Source organism: Aotus nancymaae, unplaced genomic scaffold (assembly GCF_030222135.1).
Source record: "Aotus nancymaae isolate 86718 unplaced genomic scaffold, 86718_ANA_hifiasm-v0.15.2.pri h1tg000001l, whole genome shotgun sequence".
In the NCBI taxonomy this organism is placed as follows: domain Eukaryota; kingdom Metazoa; phylum Chordata; class Mammalia; order Primates; family Aotidae; genus Aotus; species Aotus nancymaae.
This window is the reverse complement of record NW_026988412.1, coordinates 15,056,261-15,083,992: the sequence shown is the minus strand read 5'-3', so window position 1 is coordinate 15,083,992 and position 27,732 is coordinate 15,056,261. Positions and strand designations below refer to the sequence as shown.

The 27,732-nt window shown below is 36.6% G+C and overlaps 1 protein-coding gene, 1 long non-coding RNA gene and 1 other non-coding gene across 3 annotated transcripts; 1 reads left to right on the top strand and 2 right to left on the bottom strand.

The window, feature by feature from the left end:
• Positions 1–350: 350 nt before the first annotated feature.
• LOC135273427 (uncharacterized) lies at positions 351–11,665 on the bottom strand. The gene is made up of 3 exons (XR_010341231.1): positions 11,441–11,665; positions 7,180–7,221; positions 351–1,192 (listed from the first exon to the last, which is right to left on the bottom strand). It is a non-coding gene; the product is annotated as an uncharacterized LOC135273427 (long non-coding RNA).
• Positions 11,666–12,159: 494 nt separating this feature from the next.
• On the top strand, positions 12,160–13,813 carry LOC135273425 (serine/threonine-protein phosphatase 2A 56 kDa regulatory subunit epsilon isoform-like). Its single transcript, XM_064372599.1, has one exon. The coding sequence runs from the start codon at positions 12,175–12,177 to the stop codon at positions 13,561–13,563; it is 1,389 nt and encodes a 462-aa protein (XP_064228669.1). The 5' UTR covers positions 12,160–12,174; the 3' UTR covers positions 13,564–13,813.
• Positions 13,814–27,263: 13,450 nt separating this feature from the next.
• On the bottom strand, positions 27,264–27,368 carry LOC135276496 (small nucleolar RNA U13). The gene has a single exon (XR_010344027.1). It is a non-coding gene; the product is annotated as a small nucleolar RNA U13 (small nucleolar RNA).
• Positions 27,369–27,732: the final 364 nt, after the last annotated feature.

Here is a 27,732-nt window from a genome sequence, read left to right as displayed (position 1 = left end):
TCCTCAATGAAATACTGTTGAGAGGTGGGATCTTTAAGAGGTGATTAAGTCATGAGAGCTCTGCCCCTGTGAATGGACGCAAGCCCTTATTTTAGGAGTAAGTTTTTTATCACAAGAGCAGGTTTGTTACAGAAGCAAATTTCATTCTCTCTTGCTAACTTGCTGTTGCCCTCACTTGGTCTTTTGCCTTGCACTAAGAGATGATGCAACATGAAGGCCCTAACCAGACGCCAGCATCATGCTTTTGGATTTCCCAGACTCCAGACTGTGAACCAAATAAATGTATGTTTATTACAAATTATGCAGTCAGCGGTAACTATAGCAGCTAAAATGGACTAAGACAGGTGGTTTTACATTTTGTTCCCCAATGTGTGATATGCAAATAAGAATTTACTGAAGGTTATAAAACTATCCAATCTTGGGTCTAATTTCAGAAAACCTCAAAATCCTACAGACCAACACAGGTAGATAAATGGACAGATAGATAGTAATACAGATACATATCTTCAAAAATAGTGTTTAGCTTTAAAATATTTTGAATTTTGAATTTTCAGGAGTCAACTCATATCTCTGGTTTTAATGAGGTAGCAAAATAGAATAAGCTAAGTATATATCTCTCAAACATAAAAAGATATACTTCACAAAGTTTCTGTTAGCTAATAATTGGAAAAACAGTAAGGACTTCATTTGCTTAGTTCAATTGTGATCAATAAATATTTGCTTCTTGCTTATTACATTCCTTGCACTGTGCGACACTCATCCCTATTGCTAGATTAGTATCTGAAGATGTAGATGAGACAAAAATGCAAATATCCTGCTATAATATGGATGAGAACTGCTATCATTGCAAAACAGAATCTCTGTAATGGACATTTAACACACACTTAGTGGTCAAAGGAAGCTTTGGGCAATATACTCTTTAATTGACATTATTCACTCTTTATGGCCATATACTCTTTAATTGACATTATTCACTACTGTTGCATTTCTTGAAAATAACCAACATAGCACCCAATTCAGTTAATGTATTTAGTATAAGCAGATCAGAGACTTACTGATAAACATCATCCAGTCTGCAAGTTCTGAACCAGGATATCTACACTATATCCATAAATAAGAGTATAGACTTTGGAAAAAACTTCACCTTGATTTAAAAACTGGATCTTCTATTTTATTTTCTTAATGTTTTTATCTGCAAAGTAATGATAAAACTATAGTCAGTCTCATAGGTTCTTTTTTAAGGCTTCTATACAGTAATCTATGTACTAAGTAAAATACTGCATGTCTAGTATACAGGTAAAAGAGTGGCAATTATTAGTGTTCCTATATCTAATATTTCCATTATATTTTCTTAACTAAAAATGAACTGTCAAGAATTCATAGAAGATGGTGGAATAGAAAGCATCTAAAATCTGTGACCCTACCTAAACAATAATTGTACAGGCAGAATATGTCTGGTGTAACTTATTTTGGAACTCTAGAGTTCATAGAGCCTTGCACGTTCCTAGAAAGGAATATGTGATAAATTGAAGTTAATTTCAGTCAGCATCACCTTTTAGCATAGTAGCTGCCATCCATCCCCCACCCTTTTGCCCCAGGATCAGCTGTGAACATGTTTTTGGAGAAGGTTACACAAATCATGCCAGAGTCAGGGTGGGGGAAAAAAGACCCTGTCTTCCAAGTACCAGAGGTCTGTGCTCTATTTTACACAGATCTCACAGAGGTCTAGACAAAAAGGGGCATTTGTTGTATTGCATCTCCCTGCATTGTGGCAAGTTTCACCCACTCCATCTGAAACAGTTTTCATGGTATTTAAAGGGCCTATATGTTTTTTGGTTTGTTTCCATCTCTATTTTCTCTCATACCCCTTTTGAAAACCAAACCTTGAACACCAGAATCTTTAAAAGCAACTGCATACAATGGGAAAATTAGAAAGTCACTGAACATGCCTACGGGAAGGCAAAGGTTCAGAAAGACCTGAAAATACCTTAAGTGTATACCTCAGTCTGATCTTTGGCACAGAGACAACATGCAACAATTTAAAAAACAACAATAACAACAACCAAAACCCAGCAAACCCTAGGGAAGGTAGGAGGATATAAAATATAGTCACTACGTTATTAGATTCAAATGTCCAGATTTCAACTACTATGAAAAAAATCACAAGGTGCACAAATAAATGAAAATATATGGTTTATGCAAATGAAATAAATAAAATAACAGGAATTGTCCATGAAAAAGACTTAATTATAAGTTTATTTGTCAAATAAATTAAAACAACTTTCTTAAAAATGCTCAAAGAGGAAAAGGAAGACTATGGAGTACATCAAGAAAGTGATGTAAGAATAAAGTGAAAATATCAACATACAGATAGAAAACCTAAAAACAAACCAAACAGAAATTCTGGAGCTGAAAAGTGCAAAAATATAAACGAAAAATTCACTAGAGAGATCCAAAGTCAGATTTGAACAGGCAGAAGAATCAGTGAACTTGGAAATAGGATGGTAGGAACAACAGAGCTTGAACAATAGAAACAAACAAAATGTTGAAGAAAAGTGATCAAAACCTAAGGGACCTGTGAAACACCATCAAGGCCATGCATTGTGAGAGCCCCAGAAAAAGAAGAGAAAAAGAAAGGAACCTACAAACTATCTGAAGATATTATAATTGAAAACTTCCCAAATTTGATGAAAGTCATGAATATAAACATCCAAGAAGCTCAATGACTCCAATTAGATGAACTCATAGAGACACACTGAAATACATAATCAAACTGTCAAAAGTAAAGACAAAGAGAATCCTAACAGCAGTAAGAGAAAAGGACTTAACAGGTACAAGGGATCCTTAACATAAGCAGATTTTACATCAATATCTTTAGAAGCTAAGAGGGAGCGAGCTGATATATTAAATGTTCTAAAAGACAAAACAACAATAATCTGACAAGCAAAAATCCTATATTTAGAAAACCTGTCCTTTAAAAGTAAAGGAGAAATAAAGACATTTCTAAATAGACAAAAGCTGATAGAGTTCATTTTCAAAAGACTTGTCTGTGAGAAATGGCAAAGGGAATCTTACAGGTTGAAATGAAAGGATGTTAGAAAGTAATTCAAAGCCTTATGAAGAAATAAGGATCCCAGCAAAGGCAAATACATGGGTAATTGTAAAAACTGGTGTTACTATAACAGTGGTGTATAAATACACCTTTGGTTTTCTGCATAATTTAAAAGACTTGCATTTATTTCAAAAAAATTAGTCTAAAACTTAGTATTATTGAAACTTTGGTTGGTAAGTCCATATTTTAATATATATATAGTTTAAGAGATTAAAGCATTATGAAATTATAAGTTTATGTTCTTGAAAACTAAATATATAAAAATATAATTTTTAATTTAAGTTAAACTGGTATAAATTCAAATTGAAGTGTTAAAACTTTATGATATTTTATGTAATTTCCCTGGTAAATTATATAAATAAACTAGCTAAGAAATATACACAAAAGGAAATAAAAAAGGAATTTAATATTTTACAACAAAAAAAATAGCTAAGTTCAGAAGACAGTAATGCAAGAAACAAGAGACTAAGAAACTGTAAATATGTATAACACTAACAGCAATGTGGTGAAAGTCCATTCCAATCAGTGAACTTTAAATGTAAATTGATTAAACTCTCCAGTTAAAAGGCAGACATTAGCAGAATAAATTTAAAAAAATAATAATAATCCAACTACACTGTGTACAAGAGATTTACTTTAGATCCAAAGATACATAAAGGTTGAAAGTTAAAGAATATAAAAGAATATTTTATGCAAAAAGTAACTGAGAGATAATAGATACATTAATATCAGACAAAATAGACTAAATCAAAAAAGCTTCAAAAGACAAAGGATGTTATATATCAATAAAAGTTTTCATGTAGCAAGAAAATGTAACAATTTAAAAACATTTACAGGCTGGGTGTGGTGGCTCATGCCTATAATCCCAGCACTTTGGAAGGCTGAGGCACGTAGACCATCTTGCTTCCATTTCTCTAGATCACTGCTGTCTAATAGAAAATTCTACCATGATGGAAGCATTATCAGTCAGTGTTTTCTAATACAGTATCTGCTAGCCACATATGGTGATTCAGTACTTGAAATGTAGTTACTGCAACTGCTGAACTAAATGTTTCATAATATTTAATCCTAATTAATTTAAATAGTCACCCGTTTCTAATGGCTGTTGCGTGAGATAGTGCAACTCTGGATATTTACCTCTATAAATATTTTTTAAAGTATTTAATTTTTCAACACTCTTGTTCCTCTTCTCCTCCAAAAATAAAGACACAGGTTTTATCAGAAAAAAAGATAGCACTTCAATGTGCATTGAGGAGCTTGAGAGAGAAATTGATGAGGCCTAAGCAGCATCACAGACAAATGGCACCAGGTGCTGTCTTCTGACTCTTTCCCCCACATCGTGTTCAGTCTACACTTTTCTCTAAGGCACCTCGCAGCCCATGACTAATTATAGTGAGTATACTGAGACAGGTCTATTTCTGTAAGATGCAGGACTCCTCTAAATGGTAACTTTCACAATTACTTAGCAGAAAACTTAGATCTGTTTGAGAATCCTTTTATCAAGCCTCCTTTATTTCCTCTTTCCTTTGCAGGAGTCAGATGTGCATCTTGGTGTGGAGATTCACTTTGCTTCTTCCAGCTGCCTCCTCCTTTTCCTTTACAGACATTTTTCCCTATAAACCTCTTGCACATCTGATGTTAACATGGCAAATACTACTCAGAGGACCTGAAATAGCACACAGGTCCTTGAGCTTTGTTAATAAAAAATATTTAATTTTATTTCAGGGTTAAAAGTCAACAAATCTCTAGAGAGAAACAGATCGTGGGCAACATATAATGAGTGACAGTTAAAATAATTAGAAATGTTTTCAAAATATATACAACTCCCTTCTGAGATGAGAAATCTAATTTTCATGGAAATATTTTGCCATTTTCTCCCTACTGAATCACTCTCTCTTTTGCTTATGTCTGCATCTTACATATGATAAAAGCATGATGATAGATTCAAAGAGAAATAATTTCCCATTATGGCTCAGTTGAAAAATGTATATAAATATATCTGGAGCAGTGATTCTTAACCTGGCCGGTTTTGGTCTGCTAAAGACTATTTGTAAATGGAGACACCATGGCTTGTCAGAGTTGGATTGCTGCTACTGGCATCTATCAGACAGAGGTTATGGCTGCTATTAAACATCCTATAATGAACAGTGCAGATGCTGCACTACAAAAACAATCACCAAGTCCAAAATGTAAATAATGCCAAAGGTGAGAAATCGTGGTCTAAAACAAGTTCACAAAGCTTATGCATATTTATGAATGATCTTTTCAAACCGTGTCCACATATTTGAAAGCTGTTTCACATAAAATATAGCTACTCCTAGACACACAAGAAACATAAGATTCCTCTTTAATGACAAACATTTTTAGTGTTGGAGTAATTTTGTACCACATTTAGGTGGCATATCCCATCACAATTCAATCAAACTTTTTGTTTCTGTAAAATTAATATTTGTTAAGTCAGTAGCTGAGAAATGATTTTTAATTATTAAAGTTATCTTGTATTTAAGTAACATACTCTGTAACTATAATAGTAAGATTATGAGGCTAGACATAACTCATTTTCTGGTAACATTACATTACTAAATAGTGAAAAGGACCACTAAATACCAAGATTGTTATATTTCCAATTGATTAAATCCTGTTATCTTCCTGTTCAGTGTCAAAATCTGATTCAGTTCGCACATACACACACAATCAGAAATAGAAATGAAAAGTATTATTGGGCCAGGATATGTGAGAAATCTTTGAAACATATCCACTAAAATATATATTGAAACACATATTTAATATATATAAATATATATGGAGAAAGAGAGAGTGTGTGTATTACAATTGAACAGTAAACCCAAACCCAAAAGACACTTGGTGGTTTACTGATACAATAGGTCCAAGAAGAGACCACTGATAAGTTACAGGGTAATTACTTGTGTTTACAGGTGACTTTTTTCCACACAGCAAAATGTGTGTGAATTACTCTTAGCACATCAATATTCTCTTAATACAGCAGCGACGGTCTCTGAGTTATTGTCTGTGAGAAATGTGAAGCAAGATGTACCATCTATTGTTGTAAGTTAATCTGTCCCTATTATATCACTGAAACAAGATCATAATACAACCTTTAAAAACATATCTCACAAATCTCACAAATAGATTATACAATATCTGATAATATAACAGCTGATTTTTTACTAAAGTATGAAGGTACTGCTAGATTTGTGAAAACTTTTTCAATAGGGAAGACCAAAATCAGAAGGTGCTCCATATCACAAGGAACTGTGTGTAATACAATATACAAAGTGACTGGCAGTCAGTAGATTTTATGAAAATCGGAAGATAAAAACAGTAAATATATACTGAGAGATGAAATGGCATATACTGGATTGAAACTGGATGATGGAGAGTTAAATTTCAATACCCTTATATACTTTTTACCAGCAAGGGTGGGAAGAGGAGTAAAACTAATGAGTAAAGAGTGATGTAGAATGAAGGGGCATAAAAGAAGCTCTACCTTAAAATAAGAAAATGGGGGTTAAAAGTAACTGTGACTTGCTCAATGTCTCCAAATAAGTTGTGGCCAAGATACAAAACTCGAAAGAAAGTCCAATGGGTCAAAGGATTATAAATCGTTCTACTATAAGGACACATGCACATGCATGTTCATAGCGGCACTGTTTACAATAGCAAAGACCTGGCACCAACCCAAATGCCCATCAATGATAGACTGGACAGGGAAAATGTGGCACATATACACCATGGAATGTTATGCAGCCATCAAAAATGATGAGTTCATGTCCTTTGTAGGGACATAGATGAACCTGGAAAACATCATTCTCAGCAAACTGACACAAGAACACAAAATCAAACACCGCATGTTCTCACTCATAGGCGGGTGTTTAACAATAAGAACACATGGACACAGGGAGGGGAGCACTACACACTGGGGTCTGTTATGGGGAAATAGGGAAGGGACAGCAGGGGGTGGGGAGTTGGGGAGAGATAGCATGGGGCGAAATGCCAGATACAGGTGAAGGGGAGGAAGGCAGCAAATCACACTGCCATGTATTCACCTATGCAACAATCTTGCATATTCTTCACAGGTACTCCAAAACCTAAAATGCAATTAAGAAAAAAAAAAGAAAGTCCAATGGGTCATAGAAAGTTCAATATAGTTTGATACCATTTATCTCTCTGTCTATTGACACATTTGTGAATTGCTTCTGATGAACTTCTTAGGTGCTTATCTTTAATATTTTTTTAAAAAATAAGCTTTTAATATTATGACAGCAAGTTACCAAATCTCAAGAAGCAGCAACTGAGCAAGTGGCACTAAACTCGTAAATATAGATCAAATATACTGCAATGAGTAATGATCCACTTCACCTAATGGTCAGCTTGCCCTGTCCTGAGACTTTTAAGGAATATACCAATTCAGGACTTAAAAACTACTTTTCAAATGGTTGGTGACATTTTCTGATATCTTATAATTCATCAGAATATGTATTTCTAAATATAATACCATGTCTAAATCTGAATCCTTCAGACATCATATTTTTTAACATTCTCAATAACTTCAAGTTGACTTAGCATTACGTATTTATCTTTTTCATTTGAAAAGTCATAATTTAAGAATTTGTCAATCAATTGATTATAATTTGTCATATAAATTCACTCAGTTTTTCTCTCCTGCTTACTTAAGATCAACAAGAAAGTATTTTAATGACATAAATATTTTAAGTATAACAAGATCAGAGAAGTAGCCAAGGAGACTTGACCAGCAGAGAGCTGTGGAGAACATAAACATAGTTTGATGATGTCAGGGACAAAATAGAGAGATAGCCACTAAAGGGACAGTAAAAGGAATATATTCAAAATAAGCTACTACTTGAATATTTTCATCTACATGTCATCTGAAAAATCTTCAGTAATGTAATAGGATCTAGAAATTTTTTTTTACTCTCATCACTAAGAAGTTAACTTTTGTCTATTGGCCAGGCTTGATGGAGGAAATGCTATTGCAAAACTGGCCTTACTGACAGCAATGATGATAATAGGACTTGATAAATATATAGGGTGGGTCATTCAGAGTCAAAAGGAGGCAAATATTTTAATGTATAATAGGGTCAGAGAAGCAGCCAGGGGGTTTGGGCAGCAGAGAGCTATGGAGAAGGTTAACAGACCTTAAAGGCACTATTGTTAATTTGGTTTAACAAAAGAAAATAAAAAATAGATTCTCTAAAGATTGAAGAAAGTTAATAAAACAAAAAGTTGTAATTCCTTGCCAGGTTTCCAGACAAAAGCCGGTTTAGGACCTGGACACTTCTGTCTGAAAATGAGACCAGCTCTACAGGAGAAAGGATGATGCTATAGCATCTCTCTTCAAGACAAAGTAGGACGTATGTAGAAAAAAAACTTAGTAGGGCTTCTCTAAAATGTCTTTAATCAAAAAAGAGAATAAAGGACTCTGGGAGAATGGAGGACACTCCAATTTAAACAGTTTTCTATTGAACATTAGACAGAATCTTGGAAAGCCATGAAAATATGCCTCTCAGATCTCCTGCTACTACTGATTGATGGTCCCTGCTTCTGCCTTTCTGAATCCATCACCACTTTCACACTGTGGTCCCACTTTCCAAAGGCTTCTCCCAGACAATGGCTAGAAGCAACCCAGCCTAATAAAGTTTCATTCCTGTAAGACATGAGATGCTACCAATTGGAGATGTGGGCCCCATGGCTCCCTTTCAGCCTGGCTGCACCTGCTTTGAAACTGTGTTGCAGTCTGTGTTTCTTCCTATCCAACTCTCCTTCCTTTCCCCTGTCCTTGACTGATGAACACCTACTAGTATTAGGTGGCTCTCCCTGCCTTCTTTATATTTTAGCTGGTTATTCTTCACAGTCATTTCCATGTATATAACTCTCCTGTACATGTACTCCTATCTTTGTTTCCTCCTTCTCAGAAGATCCAGGGAAATAGACCACAGGATAGGGATTTGGCACTGACTCATTCATTCACACCTGGAAGCCAATAAAATGCCCTTCTCAGTAGTACATAGTGACTGATAGCTTCTGGAAAAAGGTGGTGACCAAATTGCTAAAGAATTCTCATGTTCACAGGTGACTTGAGAAAATATCTAGCTTGAGAAACTGCCACTTGGGGTGCAATAGTTTAGGCATTTGAAAAATATGGGGCAAACAGTGATTATTACATAAGCGGTGGATTAGACTCATTATTATTATGTCAAATTGATTCCTGCTGTGGAACATTGTTTTTGTTGTTGTTGTTGCTGATTTGTTTGAGATGGAGTCTTGCCCTGTTGCCCAGGCTGGAGTGCAATGGCGTGATCTGAACTCACTGCTACCCCCACCTGCCAGGTTCAAGGAATTCTCCTGTCTCAGTCTCCCGAGTAGCTGGTACTACAGGTGCACGCCACCACCACACCCAGCTAATCTTTGTATTTGTAGTAGAGATGGAGTTTCATCATATTTGTCGGGCTAATCTCTAATTCCTGACCTCAGGTGATCCACTGACCTCCACCTCCCAAAGTGCTGGGATTACAGGTATGAGCCATCGTGCCCAGACCATTAATTGTTATAAGCTAAATATTAGACCCTTTATCCTCTGTAAAAGAACAGATGATGGCCCAAGAAGCCGAAGAATCAATAGTTTGAGTCACAGAGTTTCAGAGATATTTACATGTGAAATATAAATGCTCAAAGCAGGTCTGTCATGTTAAAATCAGGGCTGTGGTTGGAAACTCCTGTGCTCTTGCAACATGAGAGGGGTAAATACCTTCAGAACTTGTAGAGCTGACAGCTTCTTAGTAAGAACAAAAGCATACCCAGTGTTGGTCGATACTGCAGACACTTCTCTTTGTTAAGTCAATAGGTGTCCCACCAATAAGATTTCCCCACCTCCTCTCCTGACATCAAGCTCCAGTAGCTAGAATCCAATAGCTAGGATTAAATCCCAACATAACATTACTGAATATATGCTAGGCTTGATGATGGAGGAAATACATTATTCACTAACAGAGCTACAAAAGTGAAATAGTGTGTTTCAGTAGGTAACCAGAGTGTATGAATTGATTGGATTATAAAGGTGCCATATTAAGAAGGGCAAAATGTAGATTAAATATTAATTCACTGAAATAGGGGAATTTTTTGAGATATCTGGCACGTAATCCAGTGGATGGGGCAAATTTACCACTAGAGAGGTTCCGAGAAGGCTAGAAAAGAAACATATCTAAGGTGAGTGGTGTCAAAAGAATAAAGAGGCTAAGGGAATTTGGAATGCTAAAATAGGAATATTATATAAACCCAGAAAAGCCACCCAAGGATTATGTTCCACAGGAAGGCTCAATGCATGCACAATTCACTAAGGCCTTCAGGAATGCACCAGTGATAGGGGAAGTGGCACCACTAAGAAGTTCAATAGCAGCAATTATCCAAACATCAGAACCAATGAAAGGAGAGGCATTTACATAAGTGGGAATTGTTAAAACTCAAGGAATGACAAGGCCACCAAGAAGCCTAGCGATGAGAGCCTGAACACCAGAAACCATAAGGTCACACCATAAAGATAGGTAAGCTTGATGCACAGAGAATGGAGAAAATGGTTCAAAAAGCGTGGATGAAGTTTCTAAGAACAAAGTAGGCATGTAGCCAACAACAATCTACAAAACACAGAAGTGGACCCACGCCCATAGTAAGAGGTAACAGGTAAGAACCTAGGAAGAAGAGATTAATGGCAGGCACCCAAACAAAAAGTCATATTCCTTCATTCGGTTCTCAGGCTTCAGCCTATTTCCAGACCCAGCAACCATGGACTGAAGAAGGATCTGTGTCCCTGAGTAGAAGACCCCTCTAGTAAGGTGGCGTATCCGGATAGTTTATATTATTATACATAGAGTCTAAGTGGGCATTGATACCTAGAGCCCCAAAGCATCATCCTGGGCCTCCTGGTAGAGTCAGAGCTGAGAAGGGCAAGGTAATAATGCAATCCTTGCAATATGAACTTGGCTGATATTCAACTAAGTGGGTCTAAGTAACCACTCAGTGGTTATTTCTTCTTCCAAATGTTTAATTGGAATTGATTTAGTTAACAATTTGCTTAAATCCCACATTAGTTTATTGGCCTCTGGGATAAGAGTTATCTCCCTGAGAAACACTGAATAGAAATGGCTCCCTGCCCCCAGCCAAAATGATAACTCACACATCGTATTTTATGGATGCGGCTAATGATAGAGACTTACTATCATGGCTTGTCTTTGTTTGTTAGAGCTGCCATAACAAAATACCACAGGTCAGGTTGCTCAAACAGCAGAAATTTACCTTTTCACAATCATGAAGCTAAAAGTTCAACATCAATGTGTTAGCTGGTTTGATTTCTTCTGAGGCCTCTCTCCTTGACCTGCAGATGGCCATCTTCTGTCTCTGTCCTCAAACAATCTTTTCTCTGTGTACCACATATCTGTTTGGATCTCTTCTTCCTATAGGGACAACGTTCATACTGTATTAGGACCTACCCTAGAATCTTATTTTACTTTACGTACCTCTTTGAAGGCCTTTTATCCAAATAAAATCACATTCTTTGCTATCGAAAGGAGTGTAGGGTTGCGCGTGTGCCATGGACTCAGCCGCCCGGTGATATTGACAATAGGAGAGAGAAAGGGGCATTGACTGCGACCCACCGAGGGTAGCGAACTGTGGCTCTGGCAGCGGCGGCTCCAGCTCCTGCAGCTCCTCCTCCTCCTCTGGTCCCCTTCTCTTGCTGCCGCTGCAGATCCAGTCTTCCTCCCTCCCTTCCCCCCTCCCCACGTCGCCGCCGCCGCCGCCGGAGCGCTGAGGTTCGGGTCCGGCCGTGAGGCCTAGAGGCTCCGCCGCCGCGGAACCGGAGGGACGCCGTACCGGACAGCCGTCGCCCCAGGCTCCCCGCAGCTTCCCGGACCTCCCGCTGCACGTCCCGGTCCCGCCGCCCGTCCTCGCCGCGGCCCCCTTGCCCGTCTCCGGCCCCTCCAAGCCACAGATCGTCTTCGGATTCTTCCTCAGAAGCTTCAAGTAGGGATATGTCTTCAGCAGCAACTACTCCTCCATCAGTGGATAAAGTAGACGGATTTTCTCGGAAGTCCGTGAGAAAAGCCAGACAGAAGAGGTCGCAAAGTTCCTCGCAGTTTAGGTCTCAAGGCAAGCCTATTGAGTTAACACCTCTGCTGCTGCTAAAAGACGTTCCATCCTCAGAGCAGCCTGAACTGTTCCTAAAGAAACTTCAGCAGTGCTGTGTCATTTTTGACTTCATGGACACGCTATCTGATCTTAAAATGAAAGAATACAAGCGCTCCACTCTTAATGAACTGGTGGACTACATTACAATAAGCAGAGGCTGTTTGACAGAGCAGACTTACCCTGAAGTAGTTAGAATGGTATCTTGCAATATATTCAGAACTCTCCCTCCTAGCGACAGCAATGAATTTGATCCAGAAGAAGATGAACCTACCCTTGAGGCATCGTGGCCACATTTACAGCTTGTATATGAATTTCTCATACGATTTTTGGAAAGCCAAGAATTCCAACCCAGCATTGCCAAAAAATATATAGATCAGAAATTGGTATTACAGCTTCTGGAGCTATTTGACAGCGAAGACCCTCGGGAACGGGACTACTTAAAAACAGTTTTACACAGAATTTATGGCAAGTTTCTTGGTCTTAGAGCATTTATCCGAAAGCAGATTTGCAATATTTTTCTAAGGTTTGTTTATGAAACAGAACACTTCAATGGTGTAGCTGAACTGCTGGAAACATTAGGAAGTATTATCAATGGCTTTGCTTTACCTCTTAAGGCAGAACACAAACAGTTTCTGGTGAAAGTGCTGATCCCCTTACACACTGTCAGGAGCTTATCACTCTTCCATGCACAGCTGGCATATTGTATAGTACAGTTTCTGGAGAAAGATCCTTCACTCACAGAACCAGTTATTAGGGGGTTAATGAAATTTTGGCCTAAAACATGTAGTCAAAAAGAGGTCATGTTCCTTGGGGAACTGGAAGAAATATTGGATGTGATTGAACCTTCACAATTTGTTAAAATCCAAGAACCTTTGTTTAAACAAATTGCCAAGTGTGTATCTAGCCCCCATTTTCAGGTGGCAGAAAGAGCACTCTATTACTGGAATAATGAATACATCATGAGTTTGATAGAAGAAAACTCTAACGTCATCCCTCCCATCATGTTTTCCAGCCTTTATAGGGTTTCAAAAGAACATTGGAATCCGGCTATTGTAGCGTCAGTGTACAATGTGTTGAAGGCATTTATGGAAATGAACAGCACCATGTTTGACGAGCTGACAGCCACATACAATGAGAAAAAGAAAGAAAAGGAGTGTGAAGAATTGTGGAAAAAATTGGAGGATCTAGAGTTAAAGAGAGGTCTTAGGCGTGATGGAATAATTCCAACTTAACAAAAATAATGACAACAGCATTACTAACCTGTGGAGTCATACATTTATGTAGTAGAAGATGGAGCCACAGTTTTCTGTATTGTGCAACTTTACAGTAGATTTCACATTTGTTTCATTATTACAACAGCACTGTATATACCTGTCTCTAAGTAAAGGAAAAAAAAAACAAGGACTTCAATCCAAAGTTTGGACAGTAGATGGACTTCTCAGAACTTTGCAAACATAATCATTGTTCTAAGCCTCACTAAAAAACAAATCGGTCTTCAAAGATCTGTTGATGAAATTGCTATGTTAAAATTCCATTATTGGGAGTTCCTTATTTATCACTAGCAGAGAGTATGATTCACAATTTTCAAATGTGAACAATCTTAAATTTAGCTTGTCTTTCTGCTAAGCTGTTAAATGTATTTATAGTAAAGGAAAAAAAGACTGTCATTTCCTCATAAGTTTGTATAACATCCTCCTCTGGATCACTTGACTGTAATTTGAAATTTTTTCTTTTGCACATCTTCCTGAGTTGAATGTCCACGTGGAATGGGGCCATGAATTATAAAGGTCCCTGATAAAAGTTCTGTTTACTGGGGTGAACATCTTTCCAGTAACCAGGTAGTCCTGGTGCTCCTTTAGTTTTAAAATTAGGAGTTAAAAAAGAAGAGGTGATAAACACAGTAGGAAAGGGAATTTTGGATTCACGCATCAGTTTATGCGGAATCCAAATCAATGTCTTGAATCCTTTGAAAACAGGCACTGGGACATCACAGGCTTCAGTACCTGACCAGTATTAGTTGCATATATCATTGAACACACATACCACAGATGTTTCACAAATGTGAGAAAAACATCCTTTTGGACCATTTGAAATAAAGACAAACACTAAACAATACACCCATGCAAAGCTAATTGGGAAAAGAGTTGAGCAAACAGCTTGGACTGTTTGGAGTTGTTGCCTTACTTTTTAATATGTTTTTATAAAGTATTCCAGCAAAAGAGGATGTAGCCTCTGGGAAAAAACAAACATGTTACAGTGTTTTTTGTAGATTCTCGTTCTATATCTCATCACAGCGCCAGCCCTGTTTTTAGCCGGAAAGAATTCAGGATAAACATTATTATGCATTCTGAATTGGATGCATATTCCTAACTACTGTATTTGTTATCAAAAGTGGTTCTACAAATGCTACTGAAAAAAATCTGGAAATTCCTAATGTCCTGAGTATTAATAATAAAGTTTAAAAATGCTTTTATAAAAAAAAAAAAAAGAAAGGACTGTAACATATAAATTTGAGGGGACACAGTTCAGCCCATACCACAACTAAAGTATAAAAAGCTACAGGGGTGTCATGTGGTCTCTATTAGGTCTCTGTTTAATTCACTTCTCTGACCTCTGCAGCCACTGGGTGAATCCTGGGAATGATTGTTACGTAAGTGCAACAAAGGAGCAACCTGGTAGGAGAGGCTGTGCTCCCAGGCCTGACATCATTGCTCGTGTACATTGATAAGACCTCAGGTATATGGCATTTGCACATTGATTTCTTGACTGATTTCTATTTCACTTAGAAAAAGCATCAGGAAAAGTTCATATTCCCTTGGGACAGGCAATAATATTTACTTGCAGTTCTGTGTCAGGGCTCTGTTAACTGGCTCACTTTCTGTTATAGCCAGAAGAGACCTGAACAACCTGAATATCCCACTAACATTATAATGATTAATTATAGCAGAGGAAGCATGCTAATTGGATAGGATAAGCAAAAGATTGTCTCGGTAAGACAAATGAGCTCCAGAGAAAGTGAGATAAAGTCTATGAATAATTGGAAACCTAATCCATTTTTAGGAGACCAGGGGCCAAGAGCGTGCTGTGACTTCCTCTTTAAACTGAAAGACATATTACTGTGCTCTGAATTCCTCGCCATACTAATCCTGCTCTGGATGATACAGTGAGTAATAAGGAAGGCAGTCAACTCTGAGTGGGCCCCAGGCCGGGAAAGGGCTTTTTGGAAGATCCAAGCTGTAGTGTGGGTAGCTCTATGGGTTGGGTCATACAATTCAGCAGATACTATGGTGAGTCATTTGTAGCAGAAAAATATACAACATGGAGCTTACAGCAAATCCCAATTAGAGCATCACAACATTTTTTTAATTTGAGAACAATTCCATCTATCTGCACCAAGAAATTATACTCCTTTTAAGAAACAGCCCTAGCAGAGACAGAATGTTTGTTCGTAGTGCTCTGTTACAGTGTATACAAAAGTTCCCATTATGAGTCCAGTTCTGTAAGACCTCATAAATCACAAATTGTGTCAGGCCCAGGATTTTACCATAATAAGTAGGAAAGGTGTATCTGGATTAAGCCTTAATAGAACAAGAAGGGAGGCATAATAAGTAAGCTATATGAGCGAATATCACGGACCCTCCTCTCACCCAACAGTTTCATTATGACCCTTCACTAGTTTATACTTTGGGCTTCACTGGAGAGCAAGAGATCACATTCAACCATCTGCAGGTGGAGAAAAAGGCCTGCACTTGGTTTACGAGTTGTCTATCTCAGTATGTGGGTGCAAGATGAAAACTGGTGGTTGCCGCCCTTCAATCCCATTTCAGCATGGTCTCAACTGACAGTAAAGAGAAAAGTATTCACAATTTCAAAGCTGCAAGCAATGCATCTGTTCATACACCTTGTGTACAAAACAAAGTGGCCGGAGGTAAGAAGATACTTGGAAGTCTTGGCGAAAATAGTGTGGATGAACATAGAGGGGGCCATAAAGAGTGAGGTTTTTATATTATAGATCACTACTCATCAGGGAGTGTCACCAGAGAGAAGGAACTGAGCAACCAAGAAGACAGCATTACTTAAGACTGTTGCTAATAACCAGTGTTTGTTTTTGACCTCTCCTATGCTGGTACAGGGGCACAGGAAGGGAATGCCATGGTGAAACCGATGGACACTGTATGTGGGATCCACAGAATAAATGTGAATCTAGCCCACTTATCACTGTGAATCTAGTCACTGATGCACGTGAGTGCCCAGCCTGATAGCAACTTGTCAGAGTTTAATGCTAAACTCCTAATAGAGTAGTATTTCTCAAGAGACCAATGGCCACTCGATGGCAAGTTGGCTGCCTTACTTTTTACATCCTGGGACTGTAATTTTTCTTTGAAAGTATGACTATCTCTATCTATGAATTTTTGCCTTTATTTAAAGCAGCACGTCAATCAGTAGCATCATCAAGAGGCTTATGGAATGCCTCTATAGGTACGGCATCCTATACGATAGCGAATCAAATCAAGTCATCCACATGATAGCAAAAAATGGACAGAAGTGGACCCATGTCCATAGTGTCAAATGATCATATCACATACTGCACCATCCAGAAGAAGCTATCATCGTTTAATATATGAAGAGTCTTCTAAAAAGCACAGCTGAGCCCATGTGTGCAGGTGGCATTCTAAAGGACAGAATGCTAGCCTTTAGAATGCAATATAGTCATCCCTCAGTATCTTCAGGGGATTGGTACCGAAATCTGTAGCTACTTAAGCATTTTATATAAAATGGGGTCATATTTGCACATAATGTACTCACGACATTCTTTATACTTGAAATTCTTTCCAGATTACTTGTAATACACACTACAATGTAAATGTTAGGTAAATTGTTATGCTACATCTTTTGTTTGTGTTATTTTGAATTGCTGTATATATTTGTTTTGAATATTTTTGATCAGTGCTTGGTTAAATCTGCAGAAACAGAATCCATGGATTCTGAAGATTGACTGCATATGCATTAAATCACAGACATCTTTGTAGTATTGTATCTTAAATAACAATGATATATGGGTCTGGGAATCAAGAGATAGAAACAGGAGAGTTTCTATTTACCACAATTTCCAATTACCAGCTGGAAGACTTTGTGCTCTTCTTCTTCTAGAAGAATTGGAGGTATGGATTCCCTTAAAAGACACACTTTTACAAGGGAATATTGCAAGAATCTCTTTAGATATTGTGTCCATGGACCAGCAGATGAGAAGTTAATTCACCATCATGGCTTTTTTGACATGATGAGGGCAAAAAGGCATATGTGTGGAAGCCGGGTGATACATTTAGGTACTTCGTATACTCAGCTGGGCCATTATAACTGAAATGGGCAGGTGCGACAACCCTGATTTGAGAAGCATATGATTGCCCAGGGTTCAGACACATCACAAATGAATGTTTGGATTACAGCACCAGACAAGCCACCAATATCTACCAAGGTAATATCTGAGGTTGAGAGGAAGTCTGAATAAATAATGTGGGAGAAAGAGGATAAATGCCAGTTGTGACCAAGAGATCAGATGCAGTGACATGACAAGGGTTGTATTTTGTTCTGCTAATCTTCCTGTTCTAAGCATCACTTTAGGAAGAGAAAACATAGACACCATGAAGCTGCTGTATAAGTCTACATAGAGCAGTAGATCTTTGCATCAAGGACATAGTGTTGGTGGCCACAAAAAGGTCTCAGTAGCCTCCTTTTGGGAGTTGTAATCATAATCTCACAAAGGTCATACTTTCATCAAATGGCTGGCTGAGCATGGTAATGGGACCCTTACAAGCCCCTTTGCTGCACAATGTGGCATTCTTCCAAGGGATGACTTCAGCTTGAGAATTCATCCTTGTACTGACCAAAACCTTCATAGAACTGTCCTGCAATCTTGAGCCTCTTATTCAGTTATCCATCTGGCCTCACTCTCACAAATGTCTGACCTTTATCACAGACAGAAGACTGTCTCCAGCCTCATTAACTGACCTATAAAGGAATTTCCCCAATTAAATCTCTTAAACCTGTGTTTGTTTCATTTAATTTTTTATTGGTTGGAAAAAATTAATCAGTAATACAAAAGAAGAGTAGGAAAGGGAGAGATAAGAAAAATGATGAAGAATCCATTCAATTATGAATTCACCAAAAGGGGAAAAGTGAGGATGACATGTAGGAAAATATAGTGGTAATAGGGATATTTTCTGTTTCAGAAGAGCAGGCAAGGATGGGGGGATATGTAACTAACAGGGATTCTATAACTAACAAATTATATAACATGACTCACAGCAGCAGACATTTCCTCATTTGTAGTATGTAGCAAAGGGCTAGCATCCCCAAATTTTCTTTCTCAAACAAAATTATAATTTTTTAAGATTTATTTTAATTTCAAGAGTATAAGTGCACGTTTGTAACATAGGTAAACTTGTGTCATGGGGACTTGTTGTACAGATTATTTCATCACCCAAGTATTAAGCCTAGTATGCGTGAGTTATTTTTTCTGATCCTTTCTCTCCTTCTACCCTCTGAACGGCCCAGTATGCATTGTTCCCCTCTATGTGTCCATGTGTTCTCATCATTTAGCTCCCACTTGTAAGTGAGAACATTCAATATTTGGTTTTGTTAAAACTGTATTTGTGTCTCTTCTCAAATGACCTGAACTACCAGCAGTTTAGAAGTTACCCTGGGAAATTGTAAAATCAGCTAATTTGTATTAACATAGGAACTGTTCTTATTTTTATCTGGGATTATATTAAATCTATAGATAAACAGGAAAACACACATACACATACACACACACACACACAAATGCACACAAGGAAGTGTTTTGGTATTTGGTATTTGTTTACCAAACACCAAAACATATTCTTGAAAAACTCAGGTGAAACAAATCATAACTATTTTTGTTTATTTTATTTACTTATTTATTTATATTATACTTTAAGTTCTGGGATACATGTGCAAAACATACAGGTTTGTTACATAAGTATATCTGTGCCATGGTGGTTTGCCGCACCCATCAACCCATCATCTAGGTTTTAAGCCCTGTATATTTTAGGTATTTGAAAAATGAGTATTTAAAAAATATTAATAAGAATACTATATTTCAAATTATATAGCACATAGCACACTTTGCAAACACCTAGAAATATTAACATCATCAAATTTTGTATTTCTATATAAAACAGAATAGAAAATAGCCTGAGTATTTAATTCAATAATGTGGAAAAGTTAATTAATGAACTTGATAGTAGGACAAAAGAAAACAATAACAAATGATAATAACATTAATAAGAATAAAAGAGATGAACTATATCATTAATTTGGAAATAAATATCTGTTTGTCTGAAATGACCAGTAAAATGTACACATCTCTACCTAGTATAATAAAGAAAGCAGCCTCTCTCTGCTCTGAGCCCCATGCAGAGTTGACTGCCTTCCTCATCATCTTCTATACGGGAGCAGGATTACTGGGTGTGGAGATGTTACCTTCAAAACCCAACAGGGCCTTACAGACATTGTGCAGACCATAAATATTATTCATTATAAGTTAATTTATGTGTAATATTATGATTAAAATGCTGAAAACAGTAGACTATTGTATATAAAATATAAACCTATAATAGAGATAAAAGATAAATAGAGAGTCCAAAGATAGAATGAGAAAAATGAAATTAAAATATTTTCAGGAATAGTTTATAATTAAAGGTGAAAATATAAGCTAATTTAAAAGAAAACTATTTCAACTCTTAAGGAAGCATTTGATTAATGTTACATAAGAACAACTCTCCCTATATTATATTCTTAATTGCCATAAAATCTGAAAAATAAAATGCAATGTAAAATCTATAGCCTAGGCCAATTGATCAATATAGAGGCAGAACTCTTAATGAAATATTAATTTAAATTTCATCATGTGTTTTTTAGAATATGGAAGTCCTAACTAGAGCAATCAGGCAAGAGAAAGAAATAAAAGGCATTCAAATAGGTAAAGAAGATGTTGTTAAACTGTCCTTGTTCACGGATGATATGAATCTATATTTAGAAAACTGTGAAGACTCTGACAAAAGTCTCCTGGAACTTATAAAAGATTTCAGTAAAGTTTCAGAATAAGTCCTTAAAAACAATTGCAACACAAATACAGATTGACAAGAGGGACCTAATTAAATTAAAGAACTTCTACACAGCAGAAGAAATTATCAGTAAACGGGCAACCTACAGAATGAGGAAAAAATTTGTAAATTCTGCATCCAACAAAATTCTAATATCCAGAATCTATAAGAAACTTAATTCAGCCGGGTGAGGTGGCTCATACCTGTAATTCCAGCACTTTGGGAGACTGAGGCAGGTGGATCATGAGGTCAGGAGTTCAAGACAAACCTGACCAACATAGTGAAACCCCATCTCTACTAAAAATACAAAAATTAGCCAGGCATGGTGGCCTATGCCTGTAGTTCCAGCTACTCAGGAGGCTGAGGCAGCAGGATCACTTGAACCCAGGAGGCAAAGGTTGTGGTGAGGCAAGATCGCACCACTGCATACCAGCCTGGGCAAAAATGCTAGACTCTGCCAAAAAAAAAAAAAAGAAAGAAAGAAGGAAACTTAATTCAACAAGTAAAAAACAAATAACTCCTCTAAAATGCGGGCAACAGACATGAAGACACACTTCTCCAAAGAAAACATGTAAGCAGTCAACAAACGTGAAAAATGTTCCATATCACCAATCATCAGAGAAATGCAAATCAAAATCACAGTGAGATACCATCTCACACCAGTCAGAATGACGATTAATAAAAGTGAAAAAACAACAAGGCAAGGCTACAGAGTAAAGTGAATGCTTATTCACTGTTGGTCGGAATGCAAATAAGGTCAGCCACTGTGGAAAGCAGTTTGGAGATTTCTCAAAAAAAGTACAACTACCATTTGACCAAGCAATGCCATTATTGTGTATATATCCAAAAAGATAAATAAATGCCATTATTGTGTATATATCCAAAAGAAAATAAATCATTCTACCGAAAGACACATGTATTTGCACATTCATTGCAGCACTATTCACAATAGCAAAGATCCGGAATCAACCTAGATGTCCATCAACAGTGGATTGGATAACCACTTCACCATCATAAAAAAAGAATAAAATATTGTCCTTTCTAGCAACCTGGATGCAGCAGGAGGCCATTATCCTAAGCAAATTAACACAGGAACAGAAAACCACACATAACGTGTTGTCACTTGTAGGTAGGAGCTAAATATTGAGTTCTCTTGGAGATAAAGATGGCAACAGTAGGCACCGCGACTACTAGAGAAGGGAAGCAGGGAGGGGGGAGGCAAAGGTTGAAAGAGTAACTGTCGGGTACTGCGCTCACTACCTAAGTGATGGGATCAATGACACCTCAAACCTCAGCATCACGCAATATACCCAGGTAGCTAATCTGCACAAGTACTCTCCAAAACTACAAGTCAAAATTCACCTGAGGTCAAGAGTTCTAGACCAGCCTGGCCAATACGGTGAAACCCCGTCTCTACTAAAAATACACACAAAAAAATTAGCTGGGCATGGTGGCAGGTGCTTGTAAACCCAGCTACTTGGGAACACAGGACGTGGAGGTTGCAGGGAGCTGAGATGATGCTACTGCCCTTCAGCCTGGGTGACAAGAGTGAGACTCCATCTCAAAAAAAAATTGTATTTTAAAATGTGATCACGTCAGGTTTATTACAGGAAAATGTGGATAGATAACATGTTTAAATGATTTTACATAATGACAATAATTGCAAATAAGAAATACACCCTAAAAAATATCTGCACCACATGAAGATATCTGAGCACCTATGTTCATTTCAGCATTATTCACAATAGCCAAGATTTGAAAAAATCTTCAGTGTCTGTTGATGGATAAATGAATAAAGAAATTGTGGCACATGTATATATATATGTATATATACATTTAAGTGTGTACATATACATATAATGTATGTATATATATTTATATACTTAATATGTGGTATAAATATATGTATAACACACAGGAATATTATTTAGTCTTTTAAAAAAAGATATCCTGCCATTTGCAACAATATAGATGAACCTGGAGGGTACTATGCTAAGAGAGATATGCCAGGCAAAGAAAAATACTGCATGCTCCTTTTTTTCTTGTTTTTTTTTTTTTTGAGATGGAATTTTTGCTTTTGTTGCCCGGTCTGGGGTGCAATGGCACAATCTCGGCTCACTGCAACCTTCGCCTCCTGGGTTCAGGCAGTTCTCCTGCCTCAGCCTCCCAAGTAGCTGGGATTACAGGCATGCGCCACCACGCCCAGCTAATTTTGTATTTTTAGTAGAGACGGGGTTTCTCCATGTTGGTCAGGCTGGTCTTGAACTCTCAGCCTCAGGTGATTCACGCACCTCAGCCTCCCAAAATGCTGGGATTACAGGGGTGAGCCACTGTGCCCAGATCATGCTCCTTTTATATTCAGTAATCTTTAAAAAAGGGAATACATAGAAACAGAGTACAACCGTGGTTACAGGAGCAGGAAGGGAGAAGAAATCTGGAGATGTAGGTCAAAGGGTTCAAAAGTACAGTTATGTAAGATGAATACATATAGAGATCCAGTATATGGCATAAGGACTATAGTTAATAATTTTATACTAGAAATTTGCTGAGAGTGTAGAGTTTACGTGCTCTAATTGCAGACACACAAAAGTAACTATGTGAGGTGAATATGTTAATCTGCTTCACTACAGTAATTATTTCACTAAATATATGTATATTAAGACAGCTGGTGTGCATTTTAATTATATATAGTAAAACAGGAAAAAGATCATGTGTTTCAAATTCCATTCTGGAATAAAAAATATAGGTAACTTTGAAAAAAAAACGGGAAAATTCTAATACTCATATAAATTTTACTGAGGTATACAAAAGTTTTGACAATGCCAAAAATCTCTACGAGTATAAAGATGATGTATACCAAATTAATGTAAAAATAATGTAAATATTTAATTAAAAGGAGTCTTATAAAGGAAGTAAACACATTGATTGGTTGAAAAAAGTCAAGTAAACATATATTGATTAATAGGAATTAACAGAGGTCTTCTAACTTCAGAAAACTAGAAAAAAAACTTAAAAAACAGAACAGCTTCCCAGAGGATGTAGATTATTCACATTTTGATGCCTACCTTACATCCTACACTAATGTAAATTTCAGACATTAAATGAGCAAACATCAAAAATAAAAGAAACAAAAGCTAAATTAAACTACACCAAATATAAATTAGAACATGCATGTACCTGTTCATGGACAATTTCAAAATTGGATACAAATAAAAATATAATAGAAACAGAAACTAGTTGGTAGAAATCAAAATGTCACATTTTGAATGTGATACAAAATGAAGCATAAGCATAAAATGCAAAAGAAAAAAATGTTTGTCACATATCTAACAGCTGTAAACCAGTTTTAAAGTTGTATAAAAACAATGAATGCTCCAGTTGAAACTTGGAAAAGTTAATGAGCACACACAGTTTGAAAGGCTAAAATATATAGCAATTAATCATGCTAAAACATATTTCACTTCATACTTAGAATAATTCAAATAAAGACATCAGTCATTTTACATTTCTCCTTTAAAAAGACAATTATTTATCAAATGTAATAAAACCAGGATTAGTGATTGTGCCAAAAAATGTAAAGTATCCCATATGCAAAATTTTCCCTTCTTAGGCACTACTAATGCCTTTATATGAAATAATATTCACTAAGTTTTGTTTTGATTATGAGAATTAGAAATAGCATGCGTGTCTGAAAATAACAAACTAGTTTAACATATTTTAATGTAACCTTATCAGAAAAACTATATTGTAATAGAGATTCCAATGAGAAATATAAAAGTGTTCATATTTGGTTGAGTGAAAGTTTAAATGTATAAAGTTGAATATTCACTTGTCTCTGTTTTTTTAAAATAAGATCATATTCATATGGGCAAAGATCATATAGACATATATATGTTTGTGTATTAAAGTCACATTGTTTTTTCCCAGGTGAGTGGCTTATTGATGTATTTAAATAAAACGTGTATACTGGGAGTGGGCACAATTAGCTCTCAGATTTTTGCAAGCTTATTTTGTAAGAGATTAAGTGAATAGACAGACATCATTGAAAAAAAATCCCCTGGACCTCCTTTCTTTTCCTCTAAGCAAATAGAATGATCATTTTCATTGAGAGATATTTGGTAAAGCAAAATTACTTGCTTGGTTTTCATCCATCAGAAGCTGTTATATAGCCCAAACCAGAATAAGAAGCACCACATAGGGTTCTTTGGGTCTCTGCATGCTATACAAATGTTGGCATGGCTTTTTCTTTTTTTAAACAGCAGCACATGGTGATAACTATATAAAATGGTTCCTGAAGTCCAGTAAAGCATTAGTCTTAGGACACTGGTGATTGCAGAGCTAGCACTTTTAGCAAACCAATAAGGCAGAAATGCTAACATTTATTCTAGGAAAGAGACAAAATGTGTGAACAAAATTGGGTTAGAAATGAACCTTTCACAAAGCAAGAAAGCAAGATCAACACTGAAATGAAATATTCTATTAATACATTGTGACATTAATCTACTCACCACCAATAGGACATATTTATAAGTTGGTAGACTAAGTTGGTAGACAATTTTTTAATATAAAGAGACTTCTCCATTATTAGCTCCTGATATTAATCAGTTTATATTTCATTTGTGGGTGGGGGGAGTGGGTAGTGAGTCAGGATTGATGAGGACTGGAGAGCATTTTAAGGCATTGTTACATGGAGAATGTGGGTTTTAACCTTTGTGAAATCAGAGAATCATTAACTTTGACTTTACTATTATGCTCAGAATTTCTCTCCTCTGGCTTCTGTCTTGCCCCCAGTAGAGAAATTTAACCTTTTAATATTTAACAAGTCTATTCCTGGGATATTAAGAGAGATTAAGAAGGAAGCGTTGAAAAGCAATGTTATTAATGTGATCTGAAATTTAGTAGTGGCTAGAGGCTCAGCTCAGGATCAAGTGTTAGGATTTGCAATTACAAGAATAATTTACCCTACTGCTCCTTAACTCTCTCCACACACACATATATGTGTGCATGTATGCATGTTTATAAGTGCATACACATGTATACCACACACCCACAGCCACATCTCACACACACACACACACACACACACACACACAATCTGCAGTTGATATTCAGCAGACAACTTCTGGGAATAAAAGATATCTATATTCTTAGTGTCTAGACAGATAATAAATATGGAGAAAAGAGTAAAAACATCATTTCACAAGTCAGTACAGAGAAATATCTCTAAATAACAATGTGTTTTACTGCTTTCTGTTCCCTTGTGGGACAGAAAATAGGAGGACCAACTGCCTGGAATGTTTTTATTGACCCCAGGCTGAGGAATTATTGGCTCAGGGCCAAAATATCTCTATCAAGAGTGGCATATGGTCTTGTTAGACAGCCATTGAATTCTGGTTAAGAAATTATAAGTTGAAATAACATATTTGAGAAGATAAATAACCTTTGTTTAAGAGGGGACGAGGAGAACAGGAATCTCAGGCTAGACATGCGAAATTTTGAGTAAAGGCAGGATGAGGAAGAGAAAAGTAGGAATGTGAATTGTTGGACTTAGCTTGAAAGTGGAAAAGGGAGCAACCAGGGAACCTCCCAGGATATGGTTTTGAAGATGCCAACTGATTGCAAAAGTCGATGATTTAGTAGTATGATTTGGAAGACCTCCAGACCCCTCTAACTTTATCTCCTTGTCATAAGGACCCCCTCATTAGTAGCTTCCACAGCGCATTCAGTTTGGTTCCTGAGACCTCTTATTTGTCTTGTGGAAAACTGACACATCAATAAAAAACCCATTACTCCAATCAATATTTCAGGAAACCTGGAGATTACGTGCAAGCTACAGACAATCTATGTAATGGTCCCAAAGGAAAGGTGGGCATTACTTTCTAGCCATTTTATAGACATAGATGTTTTATCAGAAAATATCACACCTATCATTTCACTAATAAGAAAGTGTTCTTTGATTGCGGAAAGTATTGATAGTCTGGAGAAAAAGAAATGACACATCCAGGGGAAATAAATATCCCACACATTCCTATAGAATAATTATTGGAGAATAGTTATCTTTAGAAGAACTAAAATCTCGAGGTCACTGTAAATGATATTGTGTAATTCCTCTTGAGATTTGCAGCCAATTTCAGCCCGTACACACTCATTGTAATATTTCCACTTTTCAGTATTGACATTTCACCACCATTGAGTTGTTTCTTTTTGTTCGTTACAGACTTACTTATGTATTTGGGAGTATATGTGTTTCTAAAACGTTCTCAGAGTGTATTACTTCAGCTGCTTCTTCTCTTAGATACGTGTGTATTCAGCCATCTGTCTCTCTACCTAGCTTTTTAACTGCCTACTAAACTACCCGTGTTGGTATCATCTATCTATCTATCTATCTCATTAGCTTTTCATCATCTATCTACACCTACCTTTACCACAGCAAGAGTTGCATGTGGTAAACTTCAATGCGAATGATTTTTCTTTGGTTGTTTATGAGATTTTGAAAGCTCTACAATCTTCTATCAAATAATGATAAACATTTCATTCCCTATTATAACAATTCTCTACTTTAGCAACAGGTAGAGAATAGGTAATCTTTATGATTTTGTATCATTCTAAAACATTTATGTACGTCGAAGGTGATACACAAAATCCAGGAATCATCGGTAAAATAATACCAAAATCATTTTATGCGGAGACTGTCACTGAAATATGACTATCATTGTGTGCTTTCATTTGTCTTGTTGGGTAAAGCCTCTTGGTTAGTTCTTTTATTTTGTAATTTTTTAATTTTTCTAATTTTGCCAAGTTCAGGTCAGATGGGTAATGTGCCGATGTCGGAGCAAGGTTCTGAGGGTGGCACATCTCACACAAGCGTGTGAACACCCAATCACCATGCTCATGAACTACAAAAGGATCGTTTAGTTTTAATATTAGCCTGAACTCGAAACATTTACCCTTACATGAAACTTTATTTTCTCTAAACTTGTAGTGAAAATTATTCTTATTTAAATGAATCAACTATCATTGGGGTTGAATTATTTTTATTCTTGATAGGATGAAACTATTTTTCTTATTAAGTTAAACTCAGTTTAAGGCATTTACACAATACTTAGCAATAAAGATGAAAATTCCTGAGGTAGAGTTAGATCTGATAGCTTTATGTTTTTAAAATCTTCTTTGTTAGTTTTCATTCTTTTTGTATATTTCTCACAAATGCAATTCAGTGTTTGAGGCAAACTTAATTACCGAAAACCTTGGTGTACAAGAAACTTTAAACTA

Excerpts from the sequence above, each read along its gene's own strand:
- LOC135273425 (XM_064372599.1), top strand. The coding sequence starts at position 12,175 with ATGTCTTCAGCAGCAACTACTCCTCCATCAGTGGATAAAGTAGACGGA.